The 21,470-nt window shown below is 39.2% G+C and overlaps 1 protein-coding gene across 1 annotated transcript in view; it reads left to right on the plus strand.

The window, feature by feature from the left end:
* Positions 1–21,470, plus strand: part of plxna4 (plexin A4) — a 264,215-nt gene that overhangs the window by 214,904 nt on the left and 27,841 nt on the right. The window contains exons 12-24 of the mRNA XM_052118648.1: positions 2,858–3,009; positions 4,066–4,183; positions 4,831–4,967; positions 5,530–5,697; positions 5,957–6,050; positions 7,794–8,033; positions 8,134–8,280; positions 8,789–9,023; positions 9,192–9,334; positions 11,281–11,549; positions 16,091–16,157; positions 17,825–17,971; positions 20,790–20,949. Coding sequence (XP_051974608.1) covers positions 2,858–3,009; positions 4,066–4,183; positions 4,831–4,967; positions 5,530–5,697; positions 5,957–6,050; positions 7,794–8,033; positions 8,134–8,280; positions 8,789–9,023; positions 9,192–9,334; positions 11,281–11,549; positions 16,091–16,157; positions 17,825–17,971; positions 20,790–20,949 — 2,077 coding nt within the window. The remainder of the gene's footprint in view (positions 1–2,857; positions 3,010–4,065; positions 4,184–4,830; positions 4,968–5,529; positions 5,698–5,956; positions 6,051–7,793; positions 8,034–8,133; positions 8,281–8,788; positions 9,024–9,191; positions 9,335–11,280; positions 11,550–16,090; positions 16,158–17,824; positions 17,972–20,789; positions 20,950–21,470) is intronic.

Below are 21,470 nucleotides of genomic sequence, written 5' to 3' on the forward strand. Positions count from 1 at the left end.
CCTACTGAAATACACATGCTTTAGAGTTAAGCCTCATTGTGGAGATGAACAACGGATAGTGAGAGAAAAAAAGAGAAAGAAGGAACAGATGGGTGGATTGCTGAAAGAGACTTGATGGAAGTGTGACCCTGGGGGAAATACTGAGGGAGAACGAATGTTGAAGGGGAGTGGATGGATGGAGGTGAGAATGAACATAGAAGCCCCTTCACCACCAACCCCATCTGTAGGGCCACATCAAAATGATTGATGAACATATAAAACAAAGGTAATTCTACCTGTTTAAGAGCTGCCTGCTCTGAGTGACAGACAGTACATGTGCAAGAAGCGTATTAATCACACTCGGAAACCTGTTGGCACAAGAAATCGCTCATTCACAAAAAATACAAAGAAAAATGCAGATAAATCTGCTCAACAGTATAGCCAAAGAATGTAAAATATAGACATTTGTGCACCTTTATTAACAAAAACACAGTCTAAATCGCATGAAATCATTAGTAACTTGAATGTAACTGAATATATATGTCTAGATTTTTATCTTGTCTGAAGAAAATGGTAGTGGTGCTTTCCCATAAAAAACTCATCCCTGCAATTTTAGAGTGTTGTGGGAGTTTACCAGGGTGTTATGTAGTTTCTAGGGGTTTTCTGGGCAAGTAAAATTAGCCCTTCCCCAAGTCCCTATGATATTCTGGTTCCTAGATGTGGCTTGGATCCCTCCTTAGCAAGCAACACAAATTTTAACAGAGAAATCCAATTCAGCCTTTTCTTTCTTTTTTTCAAATATACAATCTATTAAATATTGGTCACCACTATCACTTTTGCCAGTGTTTGCCAGTGCCTTGATCGTAGCTGAGGTTCAAATTGCCAATTAACACACTGAAGCAAGACAGTGCTGTGGATAATGTGAAGGAAGTCCAGGACTGATCTGCTCGGATTTTAAGCACAAGCATATCATAGCTTTCCTTTACTTTCTCTCTCTCTCTTTGATTACTGCTCTCAACGTCTTTCTTTGAATTGATCTACCCACAGGTCGTAATGTATTCTAATGCACTCTATTACTGTGACATCGCAGATGAAGAATCATTAGCTGACATTGAAGTGGATGGTGATTAAGTGTTTTTCTCCAACAACTGTCAATTAGCTTGTCAAAGTCACAAATCTAATCAACTCCTCATCTCCTAATGAAAAGAGACTACTCTCTTTCTCTCCCACTCATCCTCATTTACACCCTGCTTCATTCTCTCTGCAGAGGGTTGCAATTTCACAATGACTTCTCTGTAAAGTATCAGAGTAGGTCTGTTATTTTATAAATCTCTGCAATGAAAATTAAAAGCCCATTTCATAATCATTTGGTACGACAATACTCATACAGACCTAATATAAAGGCATCGTAAAGATTTTTTATAGGATCATAGTCAGGGACTTGGAAGAGGATGGCTCTGATTAAACTGGATTACTAGATAGAAAAATTAGAACTATTATATAATGTTTTTTAAATGTTCTGTCAGGCAAGATGTGATTACTTTACATTGGCATGTTTAAGCCTTTTAAATATCAAAATTCCTTCAATGCTCTGAAACTAATAAAAAACAGTATAAAACCTGAATCAGATATATGTGATGGGTTAAAGGGCAATTACCTCTCACCAGGCTCCTAATGATATCTCTGACCTAAAGCTAGGTCATTATCTAGAAGGAAATAATGACAGAGTTGAGATGTTAACAATGTCCGTATTTCCCTTTGGGATACGGCGGTCCCCCATTTTGCCAGATGAGGAATGGGTGTCCTACATTTTGCCTAATAGCCCAGCTGTCAATATACTTAGTGTGTCCCAACCTCAGAATACACTGAGGAAGTGAGGGTCAAGACTATCAGATTGAGTTTGAAAGGTGCTTTTTATAGAGTTGATGAATCGACACTCAATAAAGCCAAGTTCATCACATGTGATTTCAGCTAAGCACTGACCTGAATTATTCACAGCATTATATTCATTCAAAGACTACTAGCTTATAGCCCTCTCTTCTCTTTCTCCCCCTCATAAAACTGTTTCAGACAAGGATGTCTACAGTATAATATTTGGAGAAAGCTATCCGTTAGCATTTCTGTTTATCTCAATGGCAGTTGCTTGACTGGTGCAGAATCGCCTAATGTGCACAAATGAAAATAAGCATACTCGTGCATGCCTGTATTTACATTCCAATCTTAGCAACATATGATTTTACATGCTGGTGTCGGTATATTTCTCCCAGACACTGGCTCTGTGTTCATAAATTAGCACAGCTTTGTTTTTGACATAGGCAGGGCTCAGCTGGTTGTGCGGCTGATCATTATTCACTATAAGCACACAGGCTTTGCTGTTCTGACAGTACGGCCAATTATCCCACAGAACCAAATCACTCACAGTTTCTCCCTCTGCCACCCTCCCCTGACACTCACTGACTCCTGCAGGTGCACAAAGGAATTGCTTGCTGAGTCATTCTCCAATTCCACCCTTCCCATGCAAACCCCATGCTGGTCTATGCAAGCTAGTGCTGGTCTAGCTGGTGGACCAGCATAGCAGTGCTTTTCACTAGCAAAACCTAGCTGGTGAAGCTGGTTGACCAGCATGGTCTTTCTGATTAAGCTGATTAAGTTAAAAGCCTGGTGTGGACACCACTAAACCCGCATCCCAAACTTGCAGACCAGCACCAAAAACACAACATAAGTTGGGATCCAGCAATGCTGACCTTTTCAAGCATGGGTGTTGGCTCATACCAATGATAGAGGTGATAGCATGGTGTGGGAGCTTTCCATGTTGTCGTAGTTTATTAAAATATTGGATGTAATGCTTCCACGTGTCTCCATGGTGATTTGTCTGCAGATCACTCCACTCAAAGGGCCTCGTGAAGGAGGAACACTGGTGACTATCCGTGGCGAGAACCTTGGGCTAGAGTTCAATGAGATTAAGGACAATGTGAAGGTTGCAGAAGTGGAGTGCACACCAGTACCCGAGGGATACATTCCAGCAGAACAGTAAGTGTTATTTAGGTTATCTGGCTTGGCTTTACAAAACACTTCAGTTGTAGCAATTGCAGTGTAAGGGTGTAGATGTAATTCTATAATACCATGCCAGAAATAAAAATATGCTTGTAATTTTTTGTTATCATAGCTCCTATCATAGCTTAATATGCAGAAATAGCTAAGTTAGCCATTTGTATGTTTATTTCCCCGAAAAGTGTAAACAATGTAGCTCTGATGTGCAATCAAAACATTGCTTTTTTGTTTGAGCATGCTGAGAAGCCCAACATGCCATGATTACGGGGTGGGACTGTTAGTTTTATTTATTTTATTTTGTTGTTTTTTTCAGGAAACCTTTTCGAAAACAGACATTATTTATGCGAATCCATTTAGTGATTATAGTGGTGCAGAAATTATGCCTTTTTATCAGGATGGATTAAATGGTGGTATATCCCTTAAATAGCCTCTATAAATTGGTTTCAAGCCTCTGAAGAATTGTTAATTGAAACCCAGTTTAACATAATGCAGGCCTATTAAATGTTGCCAAAACCCTACATATTTTTTTAAGTGCTCAGTACAGTATGGATTTGCAGTAAACATAGAGAAGGACATTTAAAGAAACATTTAATCCCAGGTCAGGACAGCAAAAGATATGTCTGTGTTATTTGGTAAGCATTTGTAAAAACCCTGCTGACAGCATGATAAATTCTCCAATATTATTATACTCAAAAACATTCTCTTTCAATCTGCATTTCTCCCCCGGGTTGTGCCAGCACCAGTTTATTGTTATTATTTTTTTTTTTTTTTAACAATGTGATAAGCCTCTTACTGCATTTTGTGATAAAGTTTGACACCTGTCATGGAATGAAGTGCCAGCTTAATTCATGTATTAACCTTTCATCTCCAAGACTCATGCATATATTATTTTGGCAAAGACAGAAATGTTAAAATCATTCATTTAATATGTTTCAGTAATGGTTTGTTTGTTTTTTGACAAGGCATGTCAGAACATAGTGTTGTTGTGGAGTTATTCTGGTCATTTGATTATGCACATATGTGTGTTTTTTGCAGAATTGTTTGTGAAATGGGAAAAGCTGAAAAGAGCCAGTTTGCTGGAAACGTCCAAGTGTGCGTTGGAGAGTGCCGTCCCGAGTTCTTGGCCAAGTCATCTAAGTATTACTACTTTGTGGTGTGTACCTCTGCAAATCAACGGCCCTTAAATAACCCCTATGAGCTGGTGGTCCATCCTCCTTGATCTTAATCATGCCTATGTAATTAAATAAAGCCTTTGCCACTTCAGGGTTGAAAGTGCTTGGATTTACTGTTGTCTCTAATAAATAGTGAACACTTTGGCCTTCTGGTGTACTTAGTCATATCAGCGGGAATTTGACCCCATGAAGTGTTGGGTCAACACCCAGAGAGACTTGCCATAAAACGTACATTTTATAGCCAGCTACAATCAGGTTTATATACCTCTGTCTAACTATTTCTTGTATCTGTCGTACTCCCAGTGCACATACTGGTATAAAAACCATTAGATTGAGATCCAGCCACCCAAATGAACTGAGCTGCAGTATTAATGCTACTGTTACTGACACATTTTATGCATGATCTATTAGTTTTATGCAAACATTCATGGCATATGTTTCAGTTATATTTTGTAATTGGGTTATGTGAAATGAGGTGCTGGTGACCAACTATGCTTATGTCTTTTCAGCAGGGAAAGATAGAGAAAGGAACGAAAAATATGAGTGATTGCCACTTCGCCTCTGCTGTTGTGTGATATGTGTGCTTGTCAGTAATTCCCAGTGGTTGTTTTGACCTTAATTTCCACAGGTCCCCAGATTGTTGAGTCTAAAACCCAGTCGAGGGCCAGTATCTGGAGGTACCATCGTAAACATTACTGGCAGTCACCTGGATGCTGGCAGCGATGTGTCCATCATATTCAAAGACCAGAAGTGTAGCTATCAAAGGTAGGGTATGACAGACAGGTACAGTAAAGCAATGCCCTTCATGATATGGTTCTTTAGATTGTTTTGCCGGTCACTCAAAGCCTCAACTGCAAGATAAAATTAATACAAATATTTAGAGCTTGAGAGTTTCATCAATAATCATCACTGTGTTTTTGCTTCAGGTGCAAGCACTTAAGAACAACCAATTCCTAAAAATATATTCACCTCACTTATACATGAGGCATGACAAAGGAGTTTTAAACATTTCAGGGTTTTACAATTTCAAGGGTTTTTCTTTTTTATTTAATCATAACCTCAGTATAACACATGCATAAAGGTTCACTCAGCAAATTGTTTCCTCATTTAAAAAGTTTTACTTCTAAAGAAACAAAGAGTAATTTTGAAACTTGTGTATAAAATCATTACATCAGTGTAAACCAATCTAAGCCACTTCGACATACTTCAAAAATGTACTGAGTGTACCCTTTACTCTTAAATATCGAACTTTATTGAGCATTGACTCGTCATACAGTATATACCTGAAAAACATCAGTGATGGTTCTTTTTCTGTTTCATAATGTAGGAGAGGCGGACAGTGGATCACATGCCGTTCTCACGCCTCCATGCAAGGCTATGGGAATGTGTCCGTATCTGTGTTTGTGGATAAAGCCCACATTCACAAAGATCTCAAGTTTGAGTATGTGGAGGACCCCACTATCACCAAACTGGAACCTGAGTGGAGCATTTTCAGGTGTGTGTACTACAAAAGCCAATCACGGTCAAGAATACTATTGTTAAGCACAGTTTTAGACAACTGGAAATCATTACTTATTACACTGGTCTCTGGAATACTTTATTCTGATTGGTCAATGGCGCCATCTAGCAGTCTAATATTTCTAAGTAACAACTGCACATCTGGGGGATTAAGAAAAATCAGACCAGTCATCCGTGGTCCTGATCACCTTGTTCAACAAGTGAAAGTAAATACATTGTTTTTTGGGGTTTCACAGTGGCAACACACCACTGACTGTGACTGGGACCAACCTGGACATCATCCAGAACCCTCTGATCCGAGCCAAATATAAGAACTTAGAGACGGTCAATGTAAGTACAAATGTTTTCCACACAATAAAAGAGCACTAGGCTCTCACCTAACCTGAGACTTGTAAACTGGAATGACCAGAACATTCCCTCTGCTCCAATCACCTGTGCCAGCTGCACCTAATTGGAACCAGGACAGTAGCTGTAGAAAAGAGAGAGAAAGAGAAAGAGAAAGACAAAGAAACAGACAGAGAACAGGAAGGCTGCCAGATTCCAGTGGCAGTGGCAGCAATGTTTCCTTTGTGCAGGAAAGAGGAGAATGACTTAACACAGGGTGGATGCATAGTCAAGGGTATCGTGTGTCCTGTCTTCAGAATGGGCCCAAAGAGCCATGGGAGGCTGCACTCAGTGAGATCTGATTGAAAGGCAACAGAGACAAAAGACAGTAATGTTATCTCGTGCACGTATCTCACACATGACTGCGTTTAGCATCTGGGCTGCGATATGATTAGGTCTTGACACGCTGCTCCTCAAAGCACAGTGGAATAAAAGTCGTACCCTGCCTTGCAGTCTCTGAAAGAAGTCATTTGTTGGGCACAAGATGTCTCATAACCTTGTTTGTAAAGTGATCACTCATAACTAGTTTGAAAAGAGTTTGACCAGACTGTGTGCTCTGAATTAATAATCTATTTTATCTTTAATGATTCCACCCTTTCTTTGTGTTAGAGGAAGTAAAGGGCCGTTTTTGGATTTGTCTGTCTGGCTGCTACAGCTTTGTTAAGAATCCAATTAAAACGACTGGATCTGTTGGGATGCTTGTTATTGCGAGTCTGCAAACTGCAAAGCCATGTGACTTCACAAAACTCAAGGGTCTTGTCAGACGTCTTATTTATACACTTCAAAGAGTATGTGCCTATAGATTTGAATAGAACTATGCAACAACAGTTAATAAACCTGGATTCTTAATAAAAGAGGAGAAAAAGAAACAAGGGAGTGGGGAAATAATGGAGGACAGAAAAGAAAAGAAGATACAACAGAGGAGATACAATATTACAGAGAGACAAAAAAGGCGTAGAGAGTCAATGCCAGAAAGTCAATGTCTGATCATTCTCTAGTAGTGAGTCACCAGCACTGTGGGTATATCAAAGGCTCAGAGTGGGGCCATTTTAAAAGTGCTAATCATTTCATGCTGCTTTGTGGAGTAGACTTGTATCCGTGTGTGTGTCTGGATCAAGTTTTGTATGTACGTATTGTTGGGAGCAAATGTCCCTACAAGGATAGTAAAATCTGAAATCACCTATAATGTGGCCACCAGCCAACAGTGCCCATGAGGAAAACTGCTAAATAAACATTCTAAATGTTTTAATGGAAATGTAAATATTCAAAAAGTTTTCTGTGAAATTACAGTAAGGTTTAGAGGCAGGGTTAGGGTAAGGGCATAGGAAATATAATTGGCTCAGTATAAAACCAAAAGAAGCCCATTGAAAGTCCCCACCATGATAGAAAAACAAACACGTGTTTGTGTGTGGGACTTTTTAATTTTTAGGGAGATTAGTATAAATCTCGGTTCTGACTAAATAACAAAACATTTAATAATTGCCTTTTTAAACAAAAATGTCTTGTTTCATAACATCATAATAGACCATACACTTTTAGAACAGTCCATTGTTGCTTAAAATACATTATTGTCAATCTGAATCCAAATTCTTCTGTTTTATTCTGAATCTTACAACATGGGCTGCAAGTACTGTATGACTGGTTGACACTTTTCTTATGGGTACCTGTTCCACCTATTTTCCCCTACAGACGTGTCAGGTGTTGAGTCCCACCACAATGCAGTGTATGGCCCCAGAGCTTCCCTACAGTCTGAGCAGACAGATGGAAGTTCCGGAGAGACCAGATGAATTCGGATTCATCCTGGACAATGTTCAGTCTGTGCTAGCCCTCAACAACACCAACTTCATCTACTACCCAAACCCAGTGTTTGAACCACTCAGTGTGTCTGGAGTCCAGGAGCTCAAACCAGGATCTCCTATTATACTCAAGGTAATATTGAGATGTCACAAAGAATTTACCAAATTCTCTATCAGTCTGAGATAATAGTTGGTAGAACATAATTTTCCATTGATGATTGTCTGAATTTCAGGGAAGAAACTTCCTCCCTCCAGCCGCAGGTGGTAATGGGAAGCTCAACTATACTGTTCTGATTGGAGATAAACCTTGCACGTTAACTGTATCCGACACTCAGCTGCTCTGCGAATCGCCCATTTTGACTGGACGCCACAAGGTCTTGGTAAGTTGTGTTGTGTGTTGCATATTCATTGTGTCAAATCCTGAATACTGGGGTATATATGCACTTTTCTCAGTGTCCTAATGCTGTAGGGGTCTATTGTTATTGTTCAGTCTGGGAGGTAGACAGAGAGATGGCAAATACCTCCCCAATAAGATATATTAAAGTATAATAAAATGAATAAAAGCTCTACTTGTGCCTTTGAATGGGAAATTTGTGTCTGGCTGCTCCACCACATGCTTGTAGACAGATGTACAAGAGAGAGTGCCACAGGCCATAAAACAAATACAACAAGAACAGATACATTGTCCTCCTCTGCTGTTGGGACACTTGCTTTACTATCAAACAATAACATGGAATAAGGTATCATTCCTCTGTACAAAATAGATGCATTTTGGTCTGCTTCAAATCATAAATCAGTAGGATTATGGTCTTGTACAGATACAAAATAATTATCTACTGCAAAGGATTGTTTTCATTAAAGACTTCACCAAATATTGCTCCATTTTAGGCCCGCGTGGGTGGTATTGAGTTTTCTCCAGGTGTGGTACACATCACATCTGACAGCCCACTCAGCAGCACAGCCGTCATTAGCATTGCCGGGGCTGGAGGCCTCCTCATCTTCTTCATTGTCATCGTCCTCATTGCCTACAAGCGCAAATCCCGTGAGAGCGATCTCACTCTTAAACGCCTGCAGATGCAGATGGACAATCTTGAGTCCAGAGTAGCCCTGGAGTGTAAAGAGGGTAAGGAGTCTCAATCCAGTTTGTAAGATTTAAGATTGCAAGCGGCAAAAGAGGTTTGATACTGGATTAGCAAAGTGATCTCTTTCTGGATTATGGGGTAAATGTGCATGATCAGGAGACATATTTAGTCACAACAGACTTTTGTTTTGTTTGTTATGTTGTTTGCAGCATTCGCTGAGCTGCAGACAGACATTCACGAGTTGACTAGTGATCTAGACGGAGCAGGCATTCCCTTCCTGGACTATCGTGCATATACCATGCGAGTTCTTTTCCCTGGCATTGAGGAGCATCCTGTGCTTAGAGACCTTGAGGTAACCTAACAGTTTTACTGTTGCAATGATGCTATATAAACCTAATGTGATTGCAGGTTCACATCCTTAAATTGTCATTATGGATTGAATATATGTCATAGTCAAACATTGTGGCAAGGATTAATTCTGCATTAGAGACGTTAATAATACATGTTAATTAGTTACAATGTTAATTTTCAGTAGTGGACCTTTTTTCAAACAAATCGTGTTTTTACATTATTTAGCATCGTAAATAGAGCAATCTTTTTATATATTTGAATTTTTACCTTTATTTAGTGTACATGTTTAACATTATTAATTAAAAATCTAGACAACTCTTCTGCAAATTGATTTGAAATACAGCTGCTGAGGACGTGACAGTTCATTTGTAATCTTTCTTTCTTCTGACTGCCATGATTCATCTCTCCTGTTTTTTTTTCCTCTTTTTTGAGAAAATGCGAACACACACAAAAACAATATTTGCTGTGGTCTCCTATTCATTACTATTTCATGTGTTCCAAACCGATAAATGTGAAAAGGGGTCATACTAAATTTGCACTTTAAAGGCCTCTGATTTGAATACATTCGTACATGCATGTAATCATTGTGTGAGGAACCCTTACAATAATAGATGCAAAGTATTTTATTTTATTTTTTTTTAGATTTTGATGGACCAAAAGTTTAGTGGGCTTCTTGGGATTTAAAGCTGTCACTGTTCACCCTCAGTAAACAAAAGGCAGCAGCTCCCATTATAATCTACATGCAGTCTCTCTCTTTCTCTCCCCCTCATTTTTTTCTTAAAGTAATGAGCTGCTCTCTGATTCACAATTTCTCTTTCGTTAATAACAGTAATGACATGCAACATAACTGTTTTTTTTAGAGCGAAGGGAACAGAATTACAATCAAATGCAGTGCTGGCTACACCAAGCTACAGGTTATTTATGTCCCACTATGACATTGATGGACAGTTTTAATTGAATCACAAACACTTCTTCAGGCTGTACAAGCCAAACCTTTACCTACTTATACCAGATGAGCTCTGGTTCTAATCAGCCAAATCAATTAAGACTTTTATAGAAATAAATCCCCTCACTCTGGAAAAGTTTAAAGTGAAATCAAATCTAATGACGTGAGCCATTTCGAGATTTTGATAGGTATTTAATTATTATTAATGAGGCAAATCTCATGAAATGATGTTATGAGGTCTCTGCATGGTTAAGTGTTTGGCATCAGGTGAATTTAGTGCACAATTAATGTTTCTTAACCCAGTGAGTATCTGTTATTAGCTGAATGCTTTATTTCCATTTACTTGTGTGTTTGGTTGTAGATTGTTTATTATTATTATTATTATTATTATTATTATTATTATTATTATTCATTTAATTCTCCTCATCAGTTTAAGGACCTGTGGCTGTTTCATTGGACACATGAAGCCATATGAGAGATTTTAAATGTGCTTTTAAGTCCAAAAGAGCCAGCTAAAATAGAAGACAACAACATGACAACAATGGCAATATAGATGCTCAAACGTATGATGGGTTTGTTTGGCCTAAAGAGAAGGGTACTTAAAATTAAATTGCTTGATGCAGTTTTCTTCCTTGTGTTGCCATATTTCCTATTGAAAACGAAAAAGTTGGTTGGAACATTTTAAATAACCAATAGGCTTTAGTTACATCACAACCATTATTTACTACTTGCTTGTTGGTTGCTCTTGGTATTAGGGAGAGGAACATTCTCATTCTAGAGAACATTTGATTGGACAAAAATCTGTCACATAAATGCATATATCAGCTAAAAGTGAATTGTGCCACTGTTTAGGAGTATATGAGCATATAGATGACCTCAAAGCTTGAAACCAACATAAAATAAAGACCACGAAATTCATTGGTTATTTAATGATCACATTCAGACTATGGATTGTGAAATATAGTCTGTTATAACTGCTATATTCTCATTATTTGCTGCAGGTGCCAGGTTACAGACAGGAACAGGTGGAGAAGGGTCTTAAACTGTTTGGACAGCTAATCAACAACAAAGTTTTCCTGTTGTCCTTCATCCGAACCCTTGAGTCTCAGAGAGGATTTTCCATGAGAGATCGCGGCAACGTTGCCTCCCTGATCATGACTGTTTTGCAGAGTAAACTGGAGTATGCGACAGACGTCCTGAAACACCTGCTGTCTGACCTCATCGACAAGAACCTGGAAAGCAAGAACCATCCCAAACTATTACTAAGAAGGTACTAAACACATGCACACTTACAGTGAAGTGCCATTACTGATTATAAATACCCTTCAAGTGAGCATAATCAACAGAGCACATGTTCTAAATTCTGGAATCATTTCTAGCTGTCTGATTTTAATTATATTCATCTTCATAGATGAGAGTGAATGACCTTAGTGAATTGTGCTTGATGGATTCTACAGTGCACTGGATGGGAATATTGGTTTTGGTGACATTGAAATGCATATTTTCTCTCCCAAACATGAAATGCACTGACAAGCTTGTCATTAAATTGTAATCAGGGTGAATTAGCACTTGATCCAATTAACAAAGCACTAAAAACCTGCTGAATTTAGGGTGATCTGTGAACATTACATTTGCAATCAACTCTTTCGTATATCTATTTTAGAAAGGCATAAAAATGTTATTATTATAATACCCTGCAAACTGATTTTTTCTCTCCACTTATTTACACTCATATAAATTATTTATTTTCTTTGTCATTATATTAACATCAAAAATAGCTTCTATTAAGCCCTTGTTCATTAGCTGTAGTATTCATTAGCTGACACTTTTATTAATTGTACTAATTAATAGTAATAATTACTAGTTTCTCTAAGCACAACATAAACAAAGAAGCAAACACAATGTGTTGGTCAAAACAAGCTTGCTAAAATTAACGTGACAGTTATGATTGTCGTGGAACTCCTCTTGAATTTGTCATGTAATCTTCCTGACTCAATAACACTTGTAATGACAGGCATGATTAATTGAAACAAGCAAAATAATAGACATTCTTCTCATTTCAGTCAGTCTTCCATAAGATAGAAAGGCAGTGTGTTTGCTTGTTTCAATTAATCATGCCTGTTTGTAGATGCGTTTTAGATGGCAGAAAGCTTGGGTTTTTTTCACCAATTGACAACCACTCCTTTAGTTCATATTGGCTATTTCTATACAATAGACCCACTTGGACCAAACACCCACTTAGCAAAGCACGATACAGAGCACTGGCCCTGAACAGAGAAACTTAAGTTGTTTTCTGAAAACAAATTCTCTCTTTCTTTCTCTTTCTCTCTCTCTCTCTCTCTCTCTCTCTCTCTCTCTCACACACACACACACACACACACACACACCCACACACACACACTGCATGATTTCTAAATTGGTGTTTAAAATGCATAGAAGCAGGACATCTTTGGCAGAAGCCCCAACCAACTTTCCCCATTTCCAAGAAAGCACTTGTGATGGCTACCCCATCTGTCCAGCCTAAACCCGAGATCACAAACACACCCTAGCTAACTAACTAAAGGGCGGCTTCTAGAACCATCTGTCGCATTCCGGCACCCAATTTCATCATCCTACACTCTGCGGCCCACTTGATTTGTCTACGATTAATATATATATAAAATAACTGAAATAGGGGCCTGGGTAGCTGAGGGAGTAAAGATGCTGACTGGAGTCATGAGTTTGAATCCAGGGTGTGGTGAGTGACTCCAGCCAGGTCCTAAGCAACCAAATTGGCACGGTTGCAAGGGAGGGTAGAGTCACATGGGGTAACCTCCTCGTGGTCGCTATTATATGGTTCGCTCTCAGTGTGGCGCATGGTGAGTTGTGCGTGGATGCCACAGAGAATGGCTTGAAGCCTCCACCTACGCTATGTCTCCACGTTAACGTGCTCAACAAGCCACATGATAAGATGCGCAGATTGAGGGTCTCAGACGCAGAGGCAACTGTGATTCATCCTCTGCCACCCAGATTGAGGCACTACGCCACCATGAGGACTTAGAGCGCATTGGAATTGGGTATTCCAAATTAAGGAGAAAAAGGGGAGAAAATACAAATAATAAAATACAAATAAATAACTGAGATATCATGCAGCACGTTTTCTCTGTAAATAAGACATCAATAAAATCTGTGTGTCTCTGTACAACTGCTTTTAAAAGTGTTATACAGGGTCACACATGCCTGGTAGATGTGTATTCCGCCTGTGTACACATGCACACACACTTTGCGCCTGATAAGCATACTTTCCTACTACACAGTACATCTGAATACTCAGCAATCATTATGCAGTAGATTAACAATACCAGGATAATGTATTGCTTAAGCTTTGATTCTGAACGGTGCCATAAGTGGATACTTTGATATCATATAAGGCGTTGGGAGTTGAGGATCCATAAAAAAAAATAAAAAATGGGCACCGTGAGTACTGTGCTGATGACAAAATTCACTTTCATTACACACACCCCCACACATAAACTAACACACACAGTCAGGCAGAGCTAAACAGAGGTCCTTTGATTATTCTTGGAGGATAATCCTCAGTGAAGGGGGACTATGGTTACACAGCGGGACTCGACCGTGCGCAGAGCGGACAATCTTCTCCACATGAACCGGAGTGCAAAATTGAAATCATTCCTGGCTTCAAGCCGTGTTCTTTAACGCATGTGCATTAAGGAGGGGGCATACTGGGGGTTTGTTTCAACAGACAATTGTTTTGTTAAGAAAATAAACCCTCTGATGCTGTGATCCATTTCAAGGTGCATAGCGTCAACCCATTAGTCAGGTGTGTTTGTGCGTATGCTTTCCTGACCAAATTCAAGCTAAACCATAGGTTGCGAGAGTTTCAATTTCATAGCAGACTGAAACCAGGCACTTTAGGTACTCAGTGCCACACACTTGGCAACAGTGTACAATCTATGAGCTTGTTTACGAGAGACGTTTTCTGCATATAACAGATACTTGCAGTGCAGTATCTGTCAAAGAGTGACAGTTCTTTTTTTGTGGGGGCTCTGGAATCATAAACAGCTCTCAGGTCCTCAACATCGCAAGAGCTGGCTCTTCACATCCATTTGGCGTGGCAGAAATCAGCATCAAATGTAAATGGCTTTTTCATGATGAGCAAGATATGTGGAGCTATTTTGCTGCTTCTCTCTCTCTCTCGTTTATGAAGCGTAGCTCAGCTCTACATCCTGATGCCTCTTTGCACATTCCCTGTGGAGGAAACCTCTTACTTTATTCCACTGGAAAATTACTGTTTAATCAGGGGGAACTAAGCACCTGGTGCTGCCCTCTCCTATCCTCTTCTCCCCATTCCTCACCACTGGATGGGCATTATGTTTCCTGCCTCCCCTAAATTCCAAAGCCAAAGAAGATCTTCTCTACTTGCCAGTCATATGTGACATAAGGATTGAGTGGACAATGATAGTTGGTTGCTCTTAGCGTTGTGGCAGCACTATGGAGAGGTTGTGCCAGGATTTTTTGGCAACGTGGCTACTTATTCCCCCTCCGGTAAGCATAGAGATACCAGGATATGAGTTAAGGAGTCTTGCCAACAAAAATTACCATCAAACCAGCCGTTTACAAAGAAAGAGAAAGCTAATGGGAATAAACAACAATATTGAAAGGTGACTCTAGAGGGAACGCAATAAGTAAACAGTTTCTCTCTCTTGCTGTCTCCTTTTTATTTCTATTTTCATTAGTTGCTCTCTATGGTCCAGCGCCAGCTTTCCCCTCCCACTGTTCCTCTTGTAATTGGTCCAATTGGTCCAATGCAGGCATTGAGAAATGTTGTAAGTGTATAGATGATTACAGGGCAGTGTTAAAATAGAGGGATTGAGATGAAAGGAAAGATGAAACGTGACCCCATTGACCCCATGGAACCATCCTTCTTTGGCCCACTTGGTGCCATCTGAGGTAGTGGCTACAAAACAAGGGGTCACTAATCCTATCCAGGTGTTGCACCAGCTTAGTGGGACACTCACACTCTCAAAACAACTGCTTCTTGCACACAGGCATGCATACACACGTAAACACAGTGGTGCACAGCGGCAGGTCCCTGATTGGCAACAGGAGAGGGGAATGCTGGTGGCAGCTGCGATGCAGGGCATTAGAAAGGGGGCCACAGACACATACTCCACAATGCTGTAATCCTGAAATATTGATGCGCTCTGTGCCATGGCTCATTGCTGGGTGCCTTGGCAATTCACCAGCTCCCTGCGGCACACACACATTGAAGACACCACATCTAACTGTATTTGGTTTCACTCTGTCATAGTTATGTATGTACATCTTTCGTATCAGATCAGTCTGTGGTCCAAGCGCAGGTGTTCAAGCAGGCCTGCTCCAAAGCACCCTGGTCCTCCATTTAGCCACCCTCTATTGTAATGCGATCCAGTTTGAGCTCAATGGCCAGACTGTGGGGGTAAAATGAGTCCGGTTTTATTCCAGGGCAGAGTGGGTTCACTTGGCATCAATCCAGGCAGATCATATAAAGGCTTTTAATTGGGTTTCTTGTATTAGCGTATTGTGGATTATTGTGGCCTTGGAGTCTGGTAATAAAGACAGCCTGCAGATTGGGGCTATAGATTCCAGAGCACAATTTATGTTTTGGCAATTATGTTTGTTTAACAAAATCCCATTCATTTGCAGACACCAGGCATTGTGGAGTGAATTTTTCATGGTTGTGGTAATCACATTTGTGCGTGACACTCACACTGATAATCGTGGCTTTGTGCTGCTTTTATTTATTTATATACTTTGTTTTTTGTTTTTCAGAACGGAGTCTGTTGCTGAGAAAATGCTCACAAATTGGTTCACTTTTCTGCTGTACAAATTCCTCAAGGTAAGAAGATTGTTCACATTTGGAACAAAGCAAAAATGTAGCCACATATTCAGGATTGGGGGACCAAATTTAATAATTTAAGAATCAACCATTGAAAAAAAACATATCTGTCAACTGCTACTTTTGAATATTGCAGAAGATGTGACCACCTCAATATCTCTGGTGGTTACAACCCTTGAAGATCACTCACCTTCAAGGTCATTTGGCACATGCACTGTTGTGTCCAGAGAAATCTGGCAGGAAGATTGTTAGTGGTGCACTGCAAATGTTTATGTGTATGTGAGTGTGTGCATACACTTTTAATCAAAGAGGGTTTAAAATTGTCCGAGTCTTGCTGTATCCAGTGCTTCTCTGCGCCTTTAATGAGACAGTCGGCTTAGCCCCAGGTGTTTCTCTTTTCTACATACTGCATTGTGACCATCAGAACCACAGTGTAACTCTCTACCTCTGTATTTACAACTAACACCTGCCATTAACCACTTAATATACACATCTGGTGTGATTAGATCATGGCTGGTGCAATTTCACAACTGTACATAAATCGAATGCATAGAGTAGGCTATAAATCCTGGAAGACCAGGCTTAGTTTCAGTTCAGTTCAGTTTGGTTTAATGGACTAGACACGAGTGATTGAAGCTGAAACATCACTCAGGAGCTTCAGGATTCATTTAAGCTCAAAATAGACTCTACTGTAGGAGAATGACTTCATTGTGACCACATGCATGTGAAACCATAACATTATTATTGTGGTCAAAAAACACTGATATGAGTTTTATCGAGCAGTGCTTATTATTAAGTGGACCAGCTGCAGAGACTGCAAGTCATTGTTGGAAAAGGTGACTGATGTCCATTTCTCATTTAAACAAGCGTATTTTCTCCAAATTCTGACTAAATAAAATAAATCTTTAACAGGGGGTCAATGGCACTAATTATTGTTACTTACAAGAATTGTAACTTAAACCAAAGTGAAAGTTCAGCTAAATATTTCAATGTTCCTCCAACTTTAAAATGTGTTAAATAAAATTAAATGTCATGTTAATATGTCATAATAAGCATTTTAAAGGTATTGCAATGTAAGTCATCGTAAAGTATGTAAATACATTAACATCAGAATCAGCTTTATTGCCAAGTATGCTTACACATACAAGGAATTTGTCTAGGTGACAGGAGCTTCCAGTCAACAACAATACAAACAATACCAAAAACAGCAGCAAGACATAGGTAATTAAAAACAAAAAATAACACAAAATAAATAATTATACATATACGTACATACACTCACCTTCATACATACCCACATACACACACGTAGTGCAAATCTAATACAATCTGTTATATAATCTGTTATATAATATGGTACTATATGCATGTTATAATAGACCAGGTTTACAGTTCAACACTCAATTTTATACTTCATGTAACAGAGGGTCCCTGCTTTGTCTCTCTATTCACCTCTGATCTAGCTCAACCATAATTGAAATCCAAATGAGTGAAATTGTGCCATGAATTCTTGTCCTAGAGTCACTCACCACTACTGAAAAGCTCCATCAAAACCATATACATTACTGTTATTGAATGAGGGAAGGACAGCCCACGTCCTCTGTTGGTGGTTGGTGTGAAAATTAAGAATGTGAAAATGACACAGTTCTTTTCATTCTCTTGTGTAGGAGTGTGCCGGGGAGCCCCTGTTCTCGCTTTTCTGTGCCATAAAGCAACAGATGGAAAAAGGCCCCATCGACTCGATCACCGGAGAAGCCCGCTACTCACTGAGCGAAGACAAGCTCATCAGACAGCAAATTGATTACAAGACCCTGGTAAGGGCCTGATGCCCAAGCATGCTGAGAGATGGAAGAAAAAAAGAGAATGTTTTGCAGGGAGAGAAGGATACAGGAGGAGAGAAGTAAACTGAAATGGGAAATGGAGAAATAGACAAGGATATAGGGATGAGAAAAGGCTATGTGGTGTCAAACTGCATGTTGAAGCAGACAGGTGTGGAGGTGGAGAGGGAGGCATAGGATGATTTGTTTGGGGTGAGATGGCATGCAATGCCCACTACCTGTCTTCACACCTGACAGTGAACACACAGGCTTGTTTTGACCTTTGACCTCTACAACATCCTGTGGAGATTGGCAGTGCCGTGTTCTGGGGCCACTCTGGCATGAGCGGGGCCCATGTTGTCAGGGCATGTGGTTTACTGGGACAGCACATTAGGAGGGCAATCTGTATTCTGACTCGCACTTCTCCATTCAGGGAAGACATAAACTGAAAACCAAAATGTAAACTTTAAAGTTGTTTTGGATAAAAGCGTCTGCCAAATGCATAATTGTAAATTGTATTGCAAATTGATTCAAAGGTAGAGAGAAAATTTATGTGGAGACTAGTTCACCTCTTGGCATCTGGCCCGTTCCTCTCAACACAATGCTGATTTGACTACTGTAGGAGTAATTTCAGCTTCATCATTCTGTACTCACTTCCAAAACACTTCACAAACAGCTGCAGACACACTGTAAGTGATACTAGTCACTACCAATAGCAAATTCTGTATTCCTCAGCAATGACTTTATTGATCATTAAAATGCTTGCAAAGTGAGAACTGTATTGAAATCCCTCATACTTGTTTTACACATTTTCCTGTGATTAATTTAGCTCCAACCATTTAATGAACAGACCGACTCATCAAACTTTGTCTATTAGATACTTTTAAGCCTTACTCATTCATTTGGCAGACACTTTTATCCATGGGGACTTCCAATGTGTTCAAGGTATTTATTTTATCACTATGTGTGTTTCCTGGTTATCAAACCCATGACCTTGGTGTTACTAGCACAATATTAATAACAGTTGAGCTGCGGGAACTCACAATGTGCTATGCATTTTTTAAATAAACTTTAAACTGAAGAAATTACAGTAGTAAAATGCCCCTGACACAATGTTTGGCATAAAAAATGTGCATACTGAGTTGTGTTTGGTCTTTATCAAAGATCACCATGCAACAACAAGTAGTCTTTGCAGGAAATGCAAATCTAGATATTTCTTAAAAACCTTAGGTCACCTTAACACTAATCCCAGCCCTGAATTAAAGTGAGATACTGCTTTTGGTTGAAAATCCGTATTGACAATGTTTTAGTGCAAGACAGGGTTTAGTCTTGGCCCTTAAAGGAATGGTTCTGGAATTTACTCTTGTGCCATCCCAGATATGAATTACTTTTTCTTCAGCAGAATACAACTGAAGATTTTTAGAAGAATTTCTCAGCTTTTTTGGTCCATACAATTCAAGTGAATGGGTGCCAAAAGCTCAAAAAATCACATCGGTCAGCATAAAAGTAATCCATATGACTCCAATGGTTAAATCCATGTCTTCAGAAGCGATTTGATAGGTGTGGGTGAGAAACAGATCAATATTTTAGTACATTTTTACTAAAAATTCTCCTCCATGCTAAGTCAATCTCCACTTTAAATGTGTGTTCGCCCCCTAGTGGGCAGGGAGAAGAAGTTCTAGCAAATATTTGGCTTAAATATTTATCTGTTTCTCATCCACACCTTTCATATCACTTCTTAAGATATGGATTGAACCACTGGAGTCTTATGGATTTCTTTTATGTTGCCTTTACCTGCTTTTTAGTAAATGAGAGAATTTTCATTTTTGGGTGAACTATTCCTTTAATGTTTAGATGTTTTTCTATGGGGACATGCACTTCATCCCTTCTAAAGATTTGGCAAAGCCTTTCCTTAAAACCAATACAGAGTTCATTTAATTGTATTCATTTTAGTTTTGGTCCTTCAGGAGAGTCAACGATACCACTGGACATTATGTAAATGAGGTCTCCTAATGTGCACGTGGTTATTTCATGATAACAGATGCCAGCAAGAGCCCTTTTAGGCTCTATTTTCTGTCTCTGTCATTTTTTTTTTTTTTTGACTGAACTATGGAATTACGTTTCATGATGATGATGGTGGTATTGTCGGCATTAATGACGGCCATCAGAGATGGAGAGTCTGACAGCAACTAAGATGAGGAATATTAGTGTGTTAATTGCAGACTGGTGCAAGCTGAGGTGGTTAAGGTGACAACTCCCTCATGGTGGCCAATGGGCTTTTAAGCTCGCATTGTTACATCAGCTGCCCAAGTTCATTTATTCAGAAACACACAGTAAAAGTTTGGCAGATTCCACCTTGAAGAATAGAAGCTCTGATCCGTTCTCTTTAGAATTTTGTTTTATTTTAATTTTAAAGTAATCATTCACCCAAAAATGGAAATTCTGTCATCATTTACTCACCCTAATGTTATTTTAAACCTATATGACTCACTTCCTTCTGTGGTACACAAAAGGAGATGTTAGGTAGAATGACAAACTTAGTCACCATTCACTTTTATTGTATGAAAAAGAGGATACAATGAAAGTGAATGGTGACTGATCAGCCCCCCTGAGATATGTTATGAACATTGTTGCCATTTCTGTGTAGGGCTTGATTAAAGCTATTGAAATAATGATCTTTTGTTCAAAATAAATCTAAATACTTCCAATTATCCTGTATACATAAACAGATGCATTTTTAGCACTATTTAAATTCATCTGAAGAAAAAAATGCATTTCAAATCATGTGGAGGAATTCTGTTCCTGTGTTGTGTAGGTGGTGAACTGCATGCATCCAGACAATGAGAAAAGCCCAGAGGTACAGGTGAAGGTACTAAACTGTGACACTATCAGCCAGGTGAAAGAGAAGATCCTGGATGCCATCTACAAGAACGTACCCCACTCTCACCGACAAAAAGCCTCTGACATGGACCTGGGTTAGATTTAAATTTATTTATTTACATTCAAAGTATACCTTTTATCATTATGTGCATTCCCTGAGAATCAAACCCTTGACTTTGTTGCTGGCTCAATGCTTGTTTTAAAATCTGTATTTTCTCCTGTAATGAGATTTCATCACAATGCTAAGATTCAAATTTGAATATTTTGTGGTCAAGGGTTATTTTTTTGTGTTCCTCAGGTTAGCATTCAAATCTTGCTGGTTTATAAATGTATTCCTCTCTCACTTGTCATGGGTCATGAGTCTTCAGATGCTCAGTGGTTATTGAGCAGCATGTAGTCCCATGATCATATTGATTACAAGTCACATTTAATGACAGCTGGATTTAAGTTTAGTTTTCATTTTCCTTTTTTAATCAGGCTTCTGCTTGTCCACCCTCTCCTGATTTGGTATGTAAATCTGACAATAACCAAGATGTTTCTCACACACACTCAAGCCTAAAATATGTTACTTAGTGGACAAGGATTTGGAGCACAATTGTGATGGGGATCCATGAAT

This window comes from Xyrauchen texanus, chromosome 45, assembly GCF_025860055.1.
Source record: "Xyrauchen texanus isolate HMW12.3.18 chromosome 45, RBS_HiC_50CHRs, whole genome shotgun sequence".
In the NCBI taxonomy this organism is placed as follows: domain Eukaryota; kingdom Metazoa; phylum Chordata; class Actinopteri; order Cypriniformes; family Catostomidae; genus Xyrauchen; species Xyrauchen texanus.